Source organism: Bombina bombina, chromosome 8 (assembly GCF_027579735.1).
Source record: "Bombina bombina isolate aBomBom1 chromosome 8, aBomBom1.pri, whole genome shotgun sequence".
NCBI classification, from domain to species: Eukaryota; Metazoa; Chordata; class Amphibia; order Anura; family Bombinatoridae; genus Bombina; species Bombina bombina.
This window is the reverse complement of record NC_069506.1, coordinates 200,159,671-200,180,514: the sequence shown is the minus strand read 5'-3', so window position 1 is coordinate 200,180,514 and position 20,844 is coordinate 200,159,671. Positions and strand designations below refer to the sequence as shown.

Here is a 20,844-nt window from a genome sequence, read left to right as displayed (position 1 = left end):
TAAAAGAGCTTCAGAATTGCTCCAGTAGCAAGAGAGGGGCTGTAGTCCATGTCTGCAAACTGTACGTGACTCTCAGAATGACACTCAGATCACTGCCAGAGGTTTGGCTCATGAGGTGCTTGTCAGCAGCCTAACACTCTCTCACACTCCGACCCTGATCAGTACAGCAGGTTTGTGTCAATGGCAGAATCAGTAACATGGTGCCTACAGGCTTAAAGGGATTGACAGATCAAAAATGAAATGTGCATAGGTGAATTTAAATTTGAAATAGAAGCATTTCTGCAATATACTTTCATCAGCAAAAAGGCTTCTAGTAAAAGTACGATCGGGTTGATTGACACCCCCCTGCTGGTGGCCGATTGGCTGCGAATCTGCAGGGGGCAGCGTTGCACCAGCAGCTCACACAAGAGCGTATTGCTCTCCGCATTTAGCGAGGTCTGTCGGACCTGATCCGCACTGTCGGATCAGGTCCGACAGACCTTTGTTAAATAGGCCCCCTATGCCTGCTCAGAGTGCTGTATTGAGAAGGTGTGGTGTTTGAATACTGGTGCACGGCCCAAAGAGGATATGTGCGTATGCCACCGAAAACCAATAATGGAAGTATACTGCAAAAATGCTTCTATTTAAAATTGAAATGTAGCCGTGCACATTTCTTCTTCATGTTTCTATTCCTTTAATGATCCCTTTTGTACAGAAGCAAGGAATGGTAATGTGGTAACAAGCTTTGAGTGGAGCAATGAGTAGCATGAGCTTATTCTCTCTCTGATCAGAGGAAGCAGGGGACACTCTTGTAAGATTTAAAATGACATAATTTGTCAAGTGAAAGGGATAGTAAACCCAAATTGTTTCTTTAATGATTCAGATAGAGCATGTAATTTTAAGCAACTTTCTAATTTACTCCTGTTATCAAATTTTCTTCGTTCTCGTTGTATCTTTATTTGAAAAAGCAGGAATGAAAGCTTTGGAGCTAGCCTATTTTTGGTTCAGTGCCCTAGATAGGGCTTGCTGATTAGTGGCTACGTTTAGCCATCCAATCAGCAAGTGCAACCCAGGTTCTGAACCTAAGAGAACAATGCATATTTTATAATACAATGTTGTGTTTGATGTCCCTTTAAACAAGATAATCCTATGTTGTAAAACCACTGCATTAATAATGAAAAAGACAAACTTCTGTGAAATGTGTCTCATTATTTGTATTGTCTTTTTATAACTCAGTTCCGGTGCTGCGGAGTAAAAAATTACACAGACTGGATGGATGTGGGAATCAACTCTACTGTTCCTCATTCCTGCTGCACAGAGCACATTGTAAAATGTGAGGCCTTCCCCAGCTCCTGGTGGAAAGAAGTGAGTATGGATTAGTTTAATTACTGAGCAATATTGCAAGAAGGCAGCATTGTTTAATTCTATTTAATTCTATTACCGGAAGTTTTGCTTGTGTAACGTAAAATAAATATCATTATTACAAGTGTCAGAAATATGTCTAAATCCGTCAACAATTTGGCTCTTTTGCTACAACCACATATATTCCAACTGACTTATAAGGAAAGTTCTAACCGCTTTATTAGTAAATAGAGGGAAGTGCTTGGAAAAAAACATTTGCTCAAGCTACTTTCCTATCTACCTTCACCCAACTATATGGTATCAGTAAAGATTGTTTTGTTCTCTGCGTTAGAGGTTGTGGTGAACCTGGTACCTATAGCCACGTGTGATGGAGCTGCCCTGGTGCGTGTAAGGCTTGCACGTAGCTATCACATGATAAATGCATTTTTTGTATCTTTCTCTAGTCAGCTGTAATTAGGAAAGAATATGGTTATTTTGTTTTCACTGTCCATCATGGCCTTACAGGTTGCTAATGACAACGTAGTGTTCAAGTATTTTTATAAAGCTTTGTTATTTTACTAATGCATAAAAGGCATATGTATTGTTTTCCCTCAGTTAAAGGGACACTGAACCAAAAAAAAAAATCTTTTGTGATTCAGATAGAGCATGCAATTTTAAGCAACTTTTTAATTTACTCCTATTATCAAATTGTCTTCATTCTCTTGGTAGCTTTATTTGAAATGCAAGAATGTAAGTTTAGATGCCGGCCCATTTTTGGTGAACAAACTGGGTTGTTCTTGCTGATACTTAGCTCATGATTACCACATTCTCCAAAACCCGTAATATATTTTCACTTGCAGTAAAAGCCAATTCCTCCAGTTGCAGGTAACACACTGGGCTTTATAACATTATTTGTATTCCTGTCCCTAGGACAGGTGTAGGTGGAGAGAGCTTGTATGCTGGAAGCCGCATTGTCTGACTTGACCTTTCCCTGTATTTGTTCTTGTGGGAAAAGAATGTTTTCTGTTTTAAATACATTCTTTCATATTACTGTTGTGTGAAGGAAATCATTTTTATTTATTCCTCGCTATTTTGCCGCAGTGCAGACAGTGGCTGCTACGATTTGCTCACCAATCCAAGGGGCAAAAGGGGAAAATTGACACAAGTGTACAATTTCTCCATCATATGCACATTCGATCTTTTAGAACAAAGGTAGAATAAAATACTCTTCGTGTTTCTTTAACAGCAAACCATGACCATTTAGAAGACACATTGCCTAAAGTCTAGAGTAGCTATATAATATAAGCGTCTTACTATCCCCAGTAGTAAGGAGATGGCTTCTTTACATTTCACAATTATTTATGAAAATCCAAAACTCACAGAGTAATCCCTCTGGCTTTTGTAACTTATAAAACATATTATATCTGCCTGTTTCCCTTCCCTACAGTCTAAGCTGACAGCCATGAGGAAAGGGTACATTCAGCAGAATAATTTGTTGCCTGGGCAGCTAGCAGTGAATCTTAGTACTTTATCCTAGCAGCAGGGAGAAGGAAATTAGAAACCAGAGGTTTGTTTTGCATTTTACCCTGAATTAATTAAATGAAGTATATGTCAGTATATTTTTTTTCTGATACATTCCAATGAAATTATTTGCAGACCAATAAAACCATTACCAGTTAGCTAATTGCCAAGTAAATAAAAAAAATTTTATTACAGAAATATCTTTAAAACCCAGATTCCGTAACATAAAACGCAGTTTTAAAGATATTTATCTTTTTTTGAATTTGGTAATAGAGCGTCAAAACAGCAGTATTTGTAATGTAATTATTTTTCAATGATCTACAATAAGTATTCACCAGGGATGAATGTTCTGAGAACCCTTATATATTGTTGTTTATATTTCATGTGTGCGTGTATCAGATGACCTTATTGATTTATTCTGCTGGTGTATTGATTTTACCTTAAGATTTCAAAGAGACCCTGCTGTATAAATGTCTGCAATTACAGCTGGAGATGTAGTAGGTTCACTAAGAACAAAGCGTAAAGAAAAACATTACATTTGAGGTGAAATCCCTCTTTTATTTTTAATGTATTGGACAGGATTCTGTACAAACATCTGTACTCCAAGTCTTGATGTGACCTCAAGACAACAATACAGAAATTGCTCATATGAAAATGATGTGTTTTAGAAACATACCAATTTGTGTCCCAGCAAAATCGTACACCACATGCTTTAAGCTGTGCACCATAGATACATTATTTCATACCCCAACATTAATATGTCTTTAAAGCAAATTAGGGTGAAGCTATGTGCTGTGAACTGTGGTGTACGCATTTTAGTTGCGGCTCCCTGCATGCTGCTGGAAACCAGTACTTATTCTGTTAAAGGGACATTTTACGCAAACATTTAAGTCACAGCTTTACTGTGCATGGAGCATATGTAAATATTGCTTGTGCATAATCCCCCAGTAGAGATCTATACATTTTGAAGTAGTATGCCCTGTATTTCTTGTACTGCACCAGTAAATGATGGTCTGTTACTGGTCAGGTGACCTCTGTTCAGGGAGAGATATCTGTTAGACTTGCTGTAGTGGTATCTTCATGATACTAAATTGCAGGCCTCTTGATGGCTATTGTTTTGTGTGTCAGGTAAAGCTCTGTACATCTGGGGTATGTGACACATATAGCAGCAATTACAGTCTGAATGGATTCTCTGTTTCTGCTTTGTACACTTGTCTATGCATTGAATTGATTTCCGTTTTTTATCCTTGGGGGAATTTCTGTATGTTCCACCTGATAAACATAATGCTACGTGCTCTGAGTGCTAAGTTTTTTTTCCCTCTGCATCTAACCATATTTTTATAACATGTTCAAGGATTCAGTGAAATATGATTTACAAAACCAGGCCTAGTGGTGTTAGACCAGGTAAAAAGAATATTTTGTAATGGAAAGCTTTATTTAAAATCTTGCATGTTTCAAGTACAAGAAACAATGGAATCGACAGGATATCATCCCAGCCAGCTGCTTTGGTTTTCAGTTTATTTTTTTCCCACTGCTTAGCCTGAAAATGGTGATATCTTGCGGTGAAGTGTTGAGTCCAGTGTTTTTAGCTTGAAAAAAGTAGATTATTTTTAGGGACAGATTTATCAATTTGTGAACGGAAAGGATTCACATGTTGTGAACTTGTCCACGTTTGATCGCAAATTGTGGGGCGCATTTGTTTCCCATATTTACCATTGCATGAGCGAATGTTCATGCAATGCCATCGACCCTACCCTCGTGCAGCCACTCATTTACAACCACCAACTCTAGCTGACAGAGAGGGTTAATGAAGCTGCATTTAAACCACTGCTTCATTAATATCAGTTGCAGGCTCAAATGAGCGAGCCTTCAAATGATCTATATGTTTGCCCAATGATAAATCTAACTCTTAAGGTATCCTTTAAACCTGGGGGGGCCCAAGTACTTTTTTTGTATAGATGTCCTGGGATTGTCCAGACACCAGATTCCATATTCTTACACTTATGCTAAAGATAATGTCTTATAATACAATTTAATTATGATCACTTCTTAACCCTTTGCTGTCATTTGTCGGAATATATCCGACAAAGGGTTTTAGCGCATGCGTTCAAATATCGGATATATTCCGACTTTGCTGCTTTTGAATTTCACAGCTAATGAGCAACATCTAGCGGTGACTTGCTATTTAGCTGTGTAATTCGAAAATATTGGCGCGAAAAGTAAGTAAGACCAGCCGACCGCACCAATTATATATTTAAAGGACCGGAAAGGGTTAAGCCCCAAATTATATAGAAAATTAATTACAATTAGTTTAATTGTAGATACTGCTCACATTTATGAAAGCTGACAAACATTACCCAAAAGTTTCAGATAGAATGTGCTATTATCAAATGTACAACTTGTCTGGAGCTAATAATAATAAAAACATATATAGCATTTTTCTTTGGAATGAAAGCGATTTACACAAGGTAGATTTACATAAGAGGGTTAGAAGTTACACATTTTATTCTTAAAGGGCTTGTGTAAACAGGTAGGGCTTAAAAGGATATTAAACCCACATTTTTTCTTTCACGATTTAGATAGAACAAGCAATTTATCTATTATCAAATTTGCTTCATTCTCTTGATATCCTTTGCTGAAAACCATAGCTAGATAGGCTCAGTAGCTGCTGATTGGTGGCTGCACATAGATGCCTTGTGTGATTGGCTCACCTTTTTGCATTGCTATTTCTTCAACAGAGGATATCTAGAGAATTAATCAAATTAGATAATAGAAGTAAATTGGAATGTTGTTTAAAATTGTATTCTCTATCTGAATCATGAAAGAAAAATGTCTATGCATTGAATTGATTGTCCCTTTAAGTCTTTGTTTAAAAATGCCCATAGAAGTGGCTTCTTTCACTGTGCTGGGGAGAGTGTTCCACAGTGGTGGGGCGGCATGGCTGAAAGCTCACAAACCATATTTTTTGTGAATTCTTGGCACATTTAGGTTCCGAGCATGTGCTGATCTAAGTGTGCGAGTTGGGACATAAGGTGCCAGTAATTCAATTAAATAGCTTCGTCCCAGATCATGCAGAGCTTTATGGGATAGCGGGACTAAAAAGTTTAAATAACCAGTAAGCAGTCTTGATGGAACATTTTATACCAACTGAAGCCGATGCCCTATCTAAATCATGAGAGAACAATTCTGGGTATAATGTCCCTTTAATTACCTCAGATAACTGTTGAACTAATATTTCATTGATAAAGTATGGATGGCTGCTTTATTTTGCAGTGGTGCTGAGGACCACATAAAAAACGTGGAAGGCCAGACATGGCCCATGGGCTATAGATTAAATGGTACTGCTTTAAAGGGGCAAACTACTCACCATGCTATAATTTTTCCTCATGTACCGCAGCTCTCTTTAAAGCCATTCTTTTTATTTCAAAGGGACACTTCACTGAACAATTGTCTCCACTTTAATGTGTTCCCAATGATTCATTTTACCAGCTGGAGTCTATTAAATTGTTCCCAAATAGCCCTTTTACCTTTTTTTGTCATTGGAAATAGCATTTTTTCCTGTATCCTTGCCTATACTGAAAATATCATGTGCCCATTGGGGTTGGAACAGAGAGATACTAAAATTATTATTTTCAATTCTTCTATCAAACGATAATGAAATCTGTTCTCTCTGACAGCTAAGCCTGTTTTAATGAGAACACTTAGGAGGTAAGGGAGCCCCTTATAATAGAAGACACATATAGCACTCAAGAATCACTTCTAAATATATATCTAGAGAATATGATATGAAGTAAGGTGGTACTAAATCCAAATTAATAAAATATAACTTTTAATAAATTACATTAAAATATAAAGGGGGGAAAAAAGGCTAAAAATACACACTAATAACTGATTCTACTTCAATCACAGTATCAAGCAAAACTGCAATGGCGTGCAGTGGTAAGGAGTGAGAAAAGTATCACAATATGGGTCTCCGATGGAGTTGCAAAACTGTAGTCTGGTTAATTTTTAATATCTGTCTTATAATAAGCAGAAACGAATAAGTAAAATTTACTCTTGAATTGTACTTTGCAACAATGTTTCAAATGATATATACAGGGTCCCAATAAAGGTGTAAACGCCCTATAACAGATTTATGAGAACCCCATTAAACCTACAATGAAAGAGGGGGTTATTATGGTAATGTATTAAATAAGAGCAGGTAAAATGTTTAATTCCTACTAATGGTAACACTGGCAATTGTGTTGGAAATTGTATCTGAAATGTGTCAATATATTGAAAGTTCAAATAATAACTGATATTCGTTATAAGTTGGCTAATCACATAGCTCAGTAATACCATATATATGCTATATCAGAAGAACACATATTGCAGGTAAACTTGGTGCTAGAGTGAATTATTAATACACTTATAGGCAAAAGCAAGTATTGTATTGTCATAATATTGGTAAGCCACCAGCCAGAGCCTAAATAGTTAGAACCTGTTTTTGTTAAAAGTTAGATACACATTATATACGTGTTCAGTTCAATCAAATTAGTGTATAAGATGGATACTGTTTGTTGATATTGGCTAACACCTAATTGTTACGTAGTTAATGTGACGTAATCAACAGCTGTTGATCTAATAGGATTTCAAATAAAAGGGAATTGGCTTTCACATATAAATATATGTATGGTTCACGTTATAATTGACCAGCTCACATTCAAGTAGTTAATTGCTCCAAGGAGCCCACAGTTAAAGTGAATGTCAATTTTTCCGGTTTGGATGATATATTTATGTAGACAATCATCCTATTAAGCATACCGCCAATATAATTTTTTAATAAAACTATTAATTTGTTTTTAATTTTATATAGTAAATATCGTTCATTTACTTTACCCGCTCCTCCCACTCACTGTTTCCTTATTCTCCTCCATATTACGTATACAGCGGTCCCACCCGCTGTTTACGTATCGGCAATGCGCGCTCCCGTTTAAGTCTGCCATTGAGCATGCATTACTCCTGTTTCCGCTGTCAAACAACATAGTATTCATTGAATCAGTACATTCAATGAATAATATCGTTGCGAAGCGAAGGACAGGATCTCCTACCCCCAGCCTGTAATACCGCAAATTAGAAATAAAATACTCTGTATACTAGTCTATACTGCTATACTAAAAAAACTCTGTATACTAGTCTATTGCGCATGCGCGAAATGTGCACTCGCTTACGCTAATGAGCTGAGAACCACAATAGAACGCAAGCGCAAGAAGGACTCATTACGTCATCCTAAGGGGGTGGGTCCCCCTGTGGTTAGAGCCGTTATTGGCTCGGAAGACGTCCATTATAATCAACACGAACGGAGCGCGAATGCCGGGTGGAGGATGAGAATAATGGGAAACAACATAAATTATTAAAAATAAAGGTATATATTTAAATATTTACAAATTGATGAATGAAAGTCCAGTTTTTTATAAATAACTGTTACAGAGAACCTTAGTCATGAAGCTGACTTTACATTCACTTTAAGTGCAAACGACCGCTATCAGTATCTCTAGTGGTGAGTAAGTTCTCACCCAACATTGTAATTACACGCCATGCACTTAAATTAATCTAGTCGTGATATAGATAGAACAGTTAAAAACGGCAATTAAAACACAGGAGTTCCAATTGACTCCTCGCCGAGTCCTTAACATGTTTCGCGGTCTAACACGGCTTTCTCAAAGGGTATGTTTTAATGAGTTGTGGCACTGGTTTCAAAGAGCAAAACATTTTGATATGCAAAAATAAATCTAAAGGAGCAATTACCCTTACAGTTTATACTCTGCAGCTGGTATAAGAAGTAATTTGAAACTTAATAAGGGAAAAACAATTATACAGTATACTGTTACTTCAACTGATTACAGAAGCCAATTGGTAAAGCTCTGCATCTTTATACTGGGCAACCGCCATCTTGAGACCTCATATCTTTGAGCCCTTATAACTTTTTTTTGTGCAGTATTTTTTATAATAATTTTTATTAGATAGTGTTATTATGCGTGTAACTGTTTTGTGTAATGTATTTTTCTTCTTAAATGGAAAGAGTCCACAGCTGCATTCATTACTTTTGGGAAATAAGAACCTGGCCACCTGGAGGAGGCAAATACACCCCAGCCAAGGCTTAAATACTCCTCCCACTCCCCTCATCCCCCAGTCATTCTTTGCCTTTCGTCTGAGGAGTTTGGCAGAGACATGTCAGAATTTTTATTTCTCTTGTTAAGTGTGTTCAGTCCACGGGTCATCCATTACTTATGGGATATATTCTCCTTCCCAACAGGAAGTTGCAAGAGGATCACCCAAGCAGAGCTGCTATATAGCTCCTCCCCTCACATGTCATATCCAGTCATTCTCTTGCAACCCTCAACAACGAAGGAGGTCGCGAGAGGAGCTGGAGTTTTTACTTAACTATTCTTCAATCAAAAGTTTGTTATTTTAAATGGCACCGGAGTGTGCTGTTTTTTTTTCTATCTCAGGCAGTATTTGGAAGAAGAAACTGCCTGCGTTTTTTTCTATGATCTTAGCAGGCGTAACTAAGATCCACTGGCTGTTCTCGACATTCTGAGGAGTGGGGTAACTTCAGAAACTGGGAATAGCATGCGGGGTCCTCCGCAAATGAGGTATGTGCAGTACATTATTTTCTGGGAATGGAATTGACTAAGAAAATACTGCTGTTACCGTATGATGTAAGTACAGCCTTAAATGCAGTAGTGGCGACTGGTATCAGGCTGATATTGTATGCGCAGTCAAGTTATTTTCTAGGGACTAGAATTTGACTGAGAAAATACTGTTAAAACTGAAATAATACTTAAGCCTTATCTGCAGTGGTAGCGACTGGTAGCAGGCTTAGTGATAACTTTACATGACATTGGAAAATGTTGTTTTTTAATAAAACTTTACTGGCATGTTATTCGTTTTTGTGAGGTACTTTGGTGATAAATCTCTTTGGGCATGATTTTTTCCACATGGCTAACATATATTTTCTGCATGGAAACCGTTACATCAGGGCTCCCACTGTTGTAATAGGAGTGGGAGGGACCTTGTTTAAGCGCCTTGTTGCACAGTTAAAATTCTAGCACAGTCTTCCTGCTTCTTCCTCCTTGATCCAGGACGTCTCTAGAGAGCTCAGGGGTCTGCAAAATTCATTTTTGAGGGAGGTAATCAGTCACAGCAGATCTGTGACAGTGTGTTTGACTGTGATTAAAAGCGTTAAATCTTAATTGATATCCGTTTTATCCGTTTTGGGTATTGAGGGGTTAATCATCCTTTTGCTAATGGGTGCAATCTTCTGCTAATTGTTAAGAATTGTTTTACTTATATCTGTATTTTTGAAGCGCTGCAGCGTTTTTTATATTGCTTGTAAACTTATTGAAAGTGATTTCCAAGCTTGCTAGTTTCATTGCTAAATCTGTTTAAACATGTCTGATTCAGAGGAAACTGTTTGTTCATCATGTTCAAAAGCCAATGTGGAGCCCAATAGAACGATGTGTACCAATTGTATTGATATTGCTTTGAATAAAAGTCAATCTGTACCGATGGAGAAACTATCACCAGACAACGAGGGGGAAGTTATGCCGCCTAACTCTCCTCACGTGTCAGTACCTGCGTCTCCCGCTCGGGAGATGCGTAAGATTGAGGCGCCAAGTACATCAAGGCCCTTACAAATCACTTTACATGATATGGCTAATGTTATCAAAGAAGTATTATACAATATGCCCGAATTAAGAGGCAAGCGCGATAGCTCTGGGTTAAGGACAGAGCGCGCTGATGACACGAGAGCCATGTCTGATACTGCGTCACAATTTGCAGAACATGAGGACGGTGAGCTTCATTCTGTCGGTGACGGTTCTGATCCGGGGAGACCGGATTCAGAAATTTCTAATTTTAAATTTAAGCTTGAGAACCTCCGCGTGTTACTAGGGGAGGTGTTAGCGGCTCTGAATGATTGCGACACGGTGGCAATCCCAGAGAAATTATGTAGGTTGGATAGATACTATGCGGTACCGGTGTGTACTGACGTTTTTCCTATACCAAAAAGGCTTACAGAAATTATTAGTAAGGAGTGGGATAGACCCGGTGTGCCTTTTTCCCCTCCTCCGATATTTAGAAAAATGTTACCTATAGACGCCACCACACAAGACTTATGGCAGACGGTCCCTAAGGTGGAGGGAGCAGTTTCTACTTTAGCCAAGCGTACCACTATCCCGGTGGAGGATAGCTGTGCTTTCTCAGATCCAATGGATAAAAAATTAGAGGGTTACCTTAAGAAAATGTTTGTTCAACAAGGTTTTATATTACAGCCTCTTGCATGCATTGCGCCTGTCACGGCTGCAGCGGCATTCTGGTTTGAGTCTCTGGAAGAGGCGATTCGCACAGAGCCATTGGATGAGGCTTTGAGAAAAGTTAGAACCCTTAAGCAAGCTAATGCGTTTGTTTCAGATGCCGTAGTACATTTAACCAAACTTACGGCTAAAAATTCCGGATTCGCCATACAGGCGCGCAGAGCGCTCTGGCTTAAATCCTGGTCAGCGGATGTAACTTCCAAATCTAAGCTACTTAACATTCCTTTCAAAAGGCAGACCTTATTCGGGCCCGGCTTGAAGGAAATTATTGCTGACATTACGGGAGGTAAGGGCCACGCCCTTCCTCAGGACAGGGCCAAACCAAAGGCCAAACAGTCTAATTTTCGTGCCTTTCGTAACTTCAAGGCAGGAGCAGCATCAACTTCCTCTACTCCAAAACAGGAAGGAACTACTGCTCGTTACAGACAGGGTTGGAAAAGCAACCAGTCATGGAACAAGGGCAAGCAGGCCAGAAAGCCTACTCCCGCCCCTAAGACAGCATGAAGACAGGGCCCCCTATCCGGAGACGGATTTAGTGGGGGGCAGACTTTCTCTCTTCGCCCAGGCTTGGGCAAGAGATGTGCAGGATCCCTGGACGTTGAAGATTATATCTCAGGGATACCTTCTGGATTTCAAAACCTCTCCTCCACAAGGGAGGTTCCATCTGTCGAGGTTATCAACAAACCTAGTAAAGAGAGAGGCATTTCTACAATGTGTACAAGACCTCTTAATTATGGGAGTGATCCACTCAGTTCCGCGATCGGAACAGGGACAAGGATTTTACTCAAATCTATTTGTGGTTCCCAAAAAAGAGGGAACTTTCAGACCAATCCTGGACTTAAAGATCTTAAACAAATTCCTGAGGGTACCATCGTTCAAGATGGAAACCATTCGAACCATCCTACCCATGATCCAAGAGGGTCAATATATGACCACAGTGGACTTAAAGGATGCTTACCTTCACATACCGATTCACAAAGATCATTATCGGTACCTAAGATTTGCCTTTCTAGACAGGCATTACCAGTTTGTAGCTCTTCCCTTTGGGTTAGCCACGGCCCCGAGAATTTTTACGAAGGTTCTGGGCTCACTTCTGGCGGTACTAAGACCACGAGGCATAGCGGTGGCTCCGTACCTAGACGACATTCTGATACAAGCGTCAAGTTTTCAGAATGCAAAGTCTCATACAGAGATAGTTCTAGCATTTCTGAGGTCGCATGGGTGGAAAGTGAACGTGGAAAAGAGTTCTCTGTTACCACTCACAAGGGTTCCTTTTCTAGGGACTCTTATAGATTCTGTAGAGATGAAGATTTACCTGACGGAGTCCAGGTTATCAAAGATTCTCAATGCTTGCCGTGTCCTTCATTCCATTCCAAGCCCATCAGTAGCTCAGTGCATGGAGATAATCGGCTTAATGGTCGCGGCAATGGACATAGTGCCATTTGCGCGCCTGCATCTCAGACCGCTGCAACTATGCATGCTCAGTCAATGGAACGGGGATTACTCAGATCTGTCCCCTTTGCTGAATCTGGACCAGGAGACCAGAGATTCTCTTCTCTGGTGGTTGTCACCGGTTCATCTGTCCAAAGGAATGACCTTTCGCAGACCAGATTGGACGATTGTAACAACGGATGCCAGCCTTCTAGGCTGGGGAGCAGTCTGGAATTCCCTGAAGGCTCAGGGATCGTGGACTCAGGAGGAGAAACTCCTTCCAATAAACATTCTAGAATTTAGAGCAATATTCAATGCTCTTCTAGCTTGGCCTCAGTTAGCAAAACTGAGGTTCATCAGATTTCAGTCGGACAATATCACGACTGTGGCTTACATCAATCATCAAGGGGGAACCAGGAGTTCCCTAGCGATGTTGGAGGTCTCGAAGATAATTCGCTGGGCAGAGTCTCACTCTTGTCACCTGTCAGCGATTTACATCCCAGGCGTGGAGAACTGGGAGGCGGATTTCCTAAGTCGCCAGACTTTTCATCCGGGAGAGTGGGAACTTCACCCGGAGATATTTGCTCAACTGATTCGTCGTTGGGGCAAACCGGATCTGGATCTCATGGCATCTCGCCAGAATGCGAAGCTTCCTTGTTACGGATCCAGGTCCAGGGACCCGGGAGCGGTGCTGGTAGATTACCTCTGAGGCAGGACCTTCTAATTCAGGGTCCTTTCAACCATCCAAACCTAATTTCTCTGAGGCTGACTGCCTGGAAATTGAACGATTCTATCAAAGCGTGGGTTTTCGGATTCGGTTATTGATACATTAATACAGGCTAGGAAACCTGTGACCAGAAAAATTTACCATAAGATATGGCGTAAATATTTATATTGGTGCGAATCCAAGAGTTACTCATGGAGTAAGGTTAGGATTCCTAGGATATTGGCTTTTCTACAAGAGGGTTAAGAAAAGGGTTTATCCGCTAGTTCGCTAAAGGGACAGATTTCCGCTCTGTCTATTCTTTTACACAAACGTCTGGCAGAGAATCCAGACGTCCAGGCTTTTTGTCAGGCTTTGGCTAGAATTAAGCCTGTGTTTAAAGCTGTTGCTCCTCCGTGGAGCTTAAACTTGGTTCTTAAAGTTCTTCAGGGTGTTCCGTTTGAACCCCTTCATTCCATTGATATTAAGCTTTTATCTTGGAAAGTTTTGTTTTTGATGGCTATTTCCTCGGCTCGAAGAGTCTCTGAGTTATCTGCCTTACATTGTGATTCTCCTTATCTGATCTTTCATTCAGACAAGGTAGTACTGAGTACTAAACCTGGGTTTTTACCTAAGGTTGTTTCTAACAGGAATATCAATCAAGAGATTGTTGTTCCATCATTATGTCCTAATCCTTCTTCAAAGAAGGAACGTCTTTTGCATAATCTAGACGTGGTCCGTGCTCTGAAGTTCTACTTACAGGCAACTAAAGATTTTAGACAAACTTCTTCTCTGTTTGTCGTTTACTCTGGACAGAGGAGAGGTCAAAAGGCTTCGGCTACCTCTCTCTCTTTTTGGCTTCGTAGCATAATACGTTTAGCCTATGAGACTGCTGGACAGCAGCCTCCTGAAAGAATTACAGCTCATTCCACTAGAGCTGTGGCTTCCACCTGGGCCTTTAAGAATGAGGCCTCTGTTGAACAGATTTGCAAGGCTGCAACTTGGTCTTCACTTCATACTTTTTCCAAATTTTCCAAATTTGACACTTTCGCTTCTTCGGAGGCTGGTTTTGGGAGAAAGGTTCTACAGGCAGTGGTTCCTTCTGTTTAATGTTCCTGCCTTGTCCCTCCCATCATCCGTGTACTTAGCTTTGGTATTGGTATCCCATAAGTAATGGATGACCCGTGGACTAAACACACTTAACAAGAGAAAACATAATTTATGCTTACCTGATAAATTTATTTCTCTTGTAGTGTGTTCAGTCCACGGCCCGCCCTGTCTTTTTAAGGCAGGTTCTAAATTTTAAAAATTATAACTCCAGTCACCACTGCACTTTATAGTTTCTCCTTTCTCGTCTTGTTTCGGTCGAATGACTGGATATGACATGTGAGGGGAGGAGCTATATAGCAGCTCTGCTTGGGTGATCCTCTTGCAACTTCCTGTTGGGAAGGAGAATATATCCCATAAGTAATGGATGACCCGTGGACTGAACACACTACAAGAGAAATAAATTTATCAGGTAAGCATAAATTATGTTTTTTGTTTTTGTCTCTTATGGAGGGTAGTACTCTTCGACATGGGACAGGAGTTTTAAGTAGTCCTGACAGTCTCTCAGTGAGGGCTTGGATGATAGTTAGAGTCCGGAGATGCAGGAAGTTTCTTTCTGCAAAACTATCCCGACTCATGTTAACAGCTCCTCGAGCAATCGGCGTTGTCAAACTTCGCTCAGCTGCCTGCTTTCTTCTCTCAAGTCCATGGCGGAGGTGATGCTACTATCCGTCATACTTGAAAGGCCGTGTTCCTGTTCCACGGCATAGATTCCGGTAAGATTGTTTCATTTTACTTTATTCAATGTACTGTAATGTGAATGTTTCCCGTGAGGCTATCACCTTGTGTGTTTAACTAATAACATAAGGGTCTCAGTGAGTCTCTATTAGTATCTTGGAATCGAGGGTTAATATCTCCTGAGGGGGTTTATTGGACAGGGGGGTTTATAATCATGTTTGTTATGTGATTCAACCTGCTTATGTGTGAGGTGTATGGGCTCGTGGTTTGGAACTTTGAGGCCTTTGGAAGTGACGCAGCCTTTTGGTTGGGCGCGCTTTTGTTTGGACTGTACGGTTCACCTTGTGTCCGGGCGTGGTTACTCTCTTTTCCCATTTCTGCATTCCCGAATGTGGGGCGACTGTGGGGGATTCTGATGCTTGTTTCAGATTCAGTTACGGAGGAGTCTGATACCGAGACGATTATTATATCAGATTCAGATTCTTTGTCCGGTGACGAATCCGGTTTGGCCTCGTTGACTTCTGTCAACCAGTCTTGTTCCATATGTCATATGAGAGCACCCGGGTTCCTCGGGCTCGGGAATCAGGGGTCTGCTAAGCCATCCGCCTCTGGGGGTCCTGTCTTCCAGGGGGCGAGTTCCCTACCGATTCTTCCTCCTACACATGCGGGTAACCCAGTTTATGGTTCCTCCATGCAGGGTGGCGTGTTCCCCCCGGAGCTTGCAGCACGTTTTCACTTTCAGATAATGTTGGCGATTGCTCGTCTGCAGGGTCCAGACGTTTCTTTGAGAATGTGCTCGTGCCCTATTGTCCCGGGTATTCCGCCTTGGGGTGGGCCTCCGCAGTATCCTGAGGGTTCTGTCTCGGAGTGTTGTGCGTTTCGTTACTGGATTGCGCGCCTGTTTGTTACTGAATGGCCCTATAGTTCTCAGGTACAGGAATTTTCCATCTGATAATCCAAATGGTACGACTCGTTAGACATGTGGGGAGTAGGTAATCTCCTATTGTCTTTGTTTAGAATTATTTCCCAGTCTTGAAATATAGGGCTCAGTTTGGCTGGTCCTACGGGTAGGCCTGTGTCTTTCTTTGGGCGTTAACCTTTGGGTTGCCTTATATTTTATTTGTATCCGATGGGATGTTTTTTATTTTTATGTTTCCTTCGGGAACCTTCTGGGATCGATACTCTTTGTTACTTCTTCGGAAGTTGTTTTGGACATGTTAGTCCTATGTTAATAATGCCTGTTTTTTCCTTTCTGAAGGATTATGCAGCTTGCCGGTTAGGACCCTGAGTACAGGCTGGGCCTGTTGGGTTCGTTCTGTCTTGTGACTGTTCAGGCACGTGGCGCTGTTCTGCACAGCCAGTTCGGTAGCAGCCCCGAGTGCTCGGTTATCATTTCTTTACATGTTCACCTAAGTATTCGAGAGGACCTGTGGGTCCGTGAGGCGGGAAGGATTGTTTCAGTCCTTATAGCCTTCAGTCATAGATGACCGGGCAGGGGAGTGTTCCGCTGTGTCATTCAATCTGACTTCTGATTCCTCAGAACCTAGAGTTCTTCCTCCATGTGGGGGAGGGTTGGCAGGCTTAGCGCCCTGTTACCGCTGTTTGTGTGGCTTGACCTTCAGTTTTAGGCCTCTGGATGGTCCTGTTGGGACTTGATTCTACAGCTTGTATGGGGTAGCTGTCCAGCGTGCGGAAGGTTTTGCAATTTCAAACCTGTTGCAGCTCTTGGCACCTTATAGGTGTACGTGTAAGCTGCTTCTAGTGTATCTAGTTGCAGCTCTTACTCTTGGACGTGTATGGTCTGACTGATTTATGGGACCTTTGGGTCTTCCATCATTGTTTTCTGGTGAGTTAGATCTCCTTTTAGGGATCTGCGTTTCAGATGATGGTTGATCCCTGTGGGGACTTTGTTTAGCTCGGGGTTCACCAGAGCTGAGAAGGCTTAGCACCTTTCTCTTCCCTTGTCCTCTGCCTGTGTGGAGGTGATGTGGAGACTAGCCCTGCTAATAGGGTTTTATGTACCTCGAGGTATCCCTTCGGTTGTCCTGAGGCTTTGAGAAGTACCTTCATCGACTTCTAGCCTTGCTCCTTGGAGCTTTGGACTTTGGCTACGGGTTATTCCTCCCTTTGGTCAGGACTTTCAGGCTCTTATTACTATCCGGATTCTCTGGATATGCATTCATTCCCTTTGTCTGGCTTTTGGGCCAGTTGGGGTGTTAAGTTCCAGGGAATGCTGTCTGAACTATTAGGTGCCCAGACCTGTTTTTCTCCCTGAGACTTCTGCTTTCTGGGGCTTCGCTCCTTTTCCCGACCTAGTTTTGGGTTGTTTTGGATTTCAGGGTTGGTCGGGGTGTTCCACGGTAGTGGGAACTTGGGCTATATCCTTGCTCCATCTACCTGACCAGGTCAGGGTTGGCCTGGTTTTCTGAGTATTTATTACTCTTTCCAACAGAGTAACCCATGTCTTCTAGGGGTTAACTGTGTGATTTGCACCTCTAGGGTTGTGGGTTTATACCCAGCTGCTGGCGTTGGATTTTCAATTTATGGTGCGCCTTAGGGTTGCATTCCCCTGGTCAGTTTGCCAGTGTACCCATGGATTCTCTGCTCTACAGGTGAATGGGTTGGCTGTGCCTCTGTTTGGAGAGCAACTTGTTGGGGGGTCCTTTTCTAGGACTTTGTGTTAGGGATTTGTCTTCCAAATTAAGCCAGTGGCTTTTGGCCTTGAGGACAGTTGTTGCCCTTCCGGCCTCTTTCCTTTTTTCTTTAGGGGATATTCTTCTTCCTATAGAGTCCTTTCTTGGGGATTCTCCTGGTTGGGAAGTAGCAAGTGGAATTGGTTCCACCTAGAGTCTTGCTGGCTCCAAGTCAGACTTTAGGGCTTTGTTTTGATAGATCCTTAGGTCTACGGCCTTGTCTGTTTTCAGAGTCAGGTTGTACTTGTACTCTGGGGGGATGGCTGTACCATCTTTCCGCTCGTTCCTGTACCAGTTTTGGTATTCTTTTGTTCCCCTGTATGGATCCCTGTGGCTGGGTTGGTCCAGCTGAGTGTGGGTCTGTAGGTCAGGATGTCAGAGCGGTCTAAGGGTCGCAGTCTCCTCTGGATGGTGAGCTGTAGAGTCTATCCTGATAGCTCAGTCTGCTAGGAAATGGATTTTCCTTTCTCCTTCTTTGATAGGAGAGGGTTTACTCTTCCTTCTGATTCTGAGGGTGTACGCTCCTTCTCGGGGGGGGGGGGGCTCGATGGAGGCTTTGTGTTCCCCTTTTTAGGGACCTGTGAGTAGGTCCGGCGGCTTAGGTTCTGTCGAGGGGCTGTTTTGTGCGGTCTGTTTCCTGAGGACTGCTTATTTTCCTTGCAAGCTCCCTCTGTTTCGTCCTGTTATGGACTCTGTGTTCTCAAACTTGGATGCTTGCAGGGTGATGGGGAGACGTCTTTTCTGTCTCCATGCCCGGTATTGTCCTGGGTTTCACTTGGTATAGGTGTGGCCTCCTTCCCTGTTTGGGTCCATTTGGGTCTCTGTGAGCTGGGCCCACTCTTAGAGGTGTTGTATTCAGGGACCTTTCGGTTTCCTCTGTCTTCCTTTGCCTAGTCCCCTTGAGGATTTTGGCTGGTTTCCCCTTCATTTGTGTGGGGTGATTGGTGGGGGACCGTCTGATGTGCGACGGTGTCTCTTGGAGGACTGTTGGCTCAGTCGAGTCCGTTTTGTGGTCTCTAGTTTAGCTCTGGACTAGCTCGAGTCAGTGTCATTGGGGATTTTCCTTTAAAAAAAAAAATCTCGGCTTCGGATGAAGCGGGATTTTTTGTTGGATAGAGGTTCAGGCTTGGTGCCCTCAGTAGGGGCCGCTTATTGTACCCTCCAGCATTCAGTGTCCTCTATAGCTTGGGTATTGTTTTCCCAAAAGTAATGAATGCAGCTGTGGACTCTTTCCATTTAAGAAGAAAAACATAAATTTTGCTTACCTGATAATTTCCTTTTCTTCTGATAGAAAGTCCACAGCTCCCCACCCGTAATTTTATGGGGGGGGGTGTCTTAATATTCTTCTGGCACCTTTTCACCCTGATATTTCTTCTACTGTTCCTTGTTCCTCGGCAGAATGACTGGGGGATGAGGGGAGTGGGAGAAGTATTTAAGCCTTTGGCTGGGGTGTCTTTGCCTCCTCCTGGCAGCCAGGTTCTTATTTCCCAAAAGTAATGAATGCAGCTGTGGACTCTTTCCATCAGAAGAAAAGGAAATGATCAGGTAAGCATAATTTATGTTTTTGATGTGTAAACCAGAGCTCTGAGGATACGCTATCCCGATGTGCGTTAACTTCAATTGCGCTTAAGTGATCTCGTTCACTTTCAACTTGTAATACAAGTGCTACATCCAATGACAGTGAACAGCCGCAATTAACCCCTTTTCGCTTGCACGTAACTATTAGTGCACTGGCCCTGTTTATTCAGTTTGGTTTAATGGAATGTACTACATTATCATTTCTGTTCATTTATTTATCTCATACTAAAATTATTATTTTGCTAACTTCTTTGAAAAAAGCAAAAAAAAAAAAAAAACTAAACAAAAGGCCTATATGTGCAGCCACCAATCTACAGCTAGCTCCCATTTCCTGAGCTTACCTAGGTATGCTTTCAACAAAGGATACCAAGAGAATGAAGCAAATTAGAAAAAAAGAAGTTAATTGGAAAGTTGTTTAAAACTGTATGCCCTATCTGAATCATTAAAGAAAAAAATTGGGTTTCATGTCTCTTTAAAGAGACAAATATTACATGGTCTCATTTTAGCAGAATACAAGCAGTTAAGCATATAGATAAAGTCCTGTTTTGGAAGCTGCAAGCAATGCAGTTCTTGAGGATGGCACAGCTGACGATTATCAGATCATGCAGCTTCTCCTGATTGGTTCATCTTCTGTGTTCTGCTCTCAAGGTACAATGCTCGCGTCTCCAGAGCGGGATATTATCTATCTGCTAGATTTAAAGTTTTGTCGGTAAAGACCCGCGTAGCTAACGCCGCTTTTTTTCCCAACGCACCCTTAAGACAACGCTGGTATTGAGAGTTGTCTGAAGGGCTGCGTTAGGCTCCAAAAAGGGTGCGTTGAGCCTAATGTACCGCCACTTCAACCCTCAATACCAGCGTTGCTTACGGTAGCGGTAAGCAGCTAAAACGTGCTCGTGCACGATTCCCCCATAGGAAACAATGGGGCAGTTTGGGATGAAAAAAACCTAACACCTGCAAAAAAGCAGCGTTCAGCTCCCAACGCAGCCCCATTGTTTCCTATGGGGAAACACTTTCTAAGTCTGCACCTAACACCCTAACATGAACCCCGAGTCTAAACAACCCTAACCTTACACTGATTAACCCCTAATCTGCCGCCCCGCTATAGCTGACACCTGCATTATATTATTAACCCCTAATCTGCCGCTCCGTACACCACCGCAACCTACATTATCCCTATGTACCCCTAATCTGCTGCCCCTAACATCGCCGACCCCTATTTCTCCAACATAGGTGTGTCCGGTCCACGGCGTCATCCTTACTTGTGGGATATTCTCTTCCCCAACAGGAAATGGCAAAGAGCCCAGCAAAGCTGGTCACATGATCCCTCCTAGGCTCCGCCTTCCCCAGTCATTCTCTTTGCCGTTGTACAGGCAACATCTCCACGGAGATGGCTTAGAGTTTTTTGGTGTTTAAATGTAGTTTTTATTCTTCAATCAAGAGTTTGTTATTTTAAAAT

General features: G+C 41.8%; 1 protein-coding gene across 2 annotated transcripts in view; it reads left to right on the top strand.

Annotated features, from left to right (window-relative positions):
* Positions 1–20,844, top strand: part of LOC128638710 (tetraspanin-4) — a 143,915-nt gene that overhangs the window by 105,237 nt on the left and 17,834 nt on the right. For both annotated transcript variants that reach the window (XM_053690835.1, XM_053690834.1), the window contains one exon: positions 1,216–1,344. In XM_053690835.1, the coding sequence (XP_053546810.1) occupies positions 1,216–1,344 (129 nt within the window). The remainder of the gene's footprint in view (positions 1–1,215; positions 1,345–20,844) is intronic.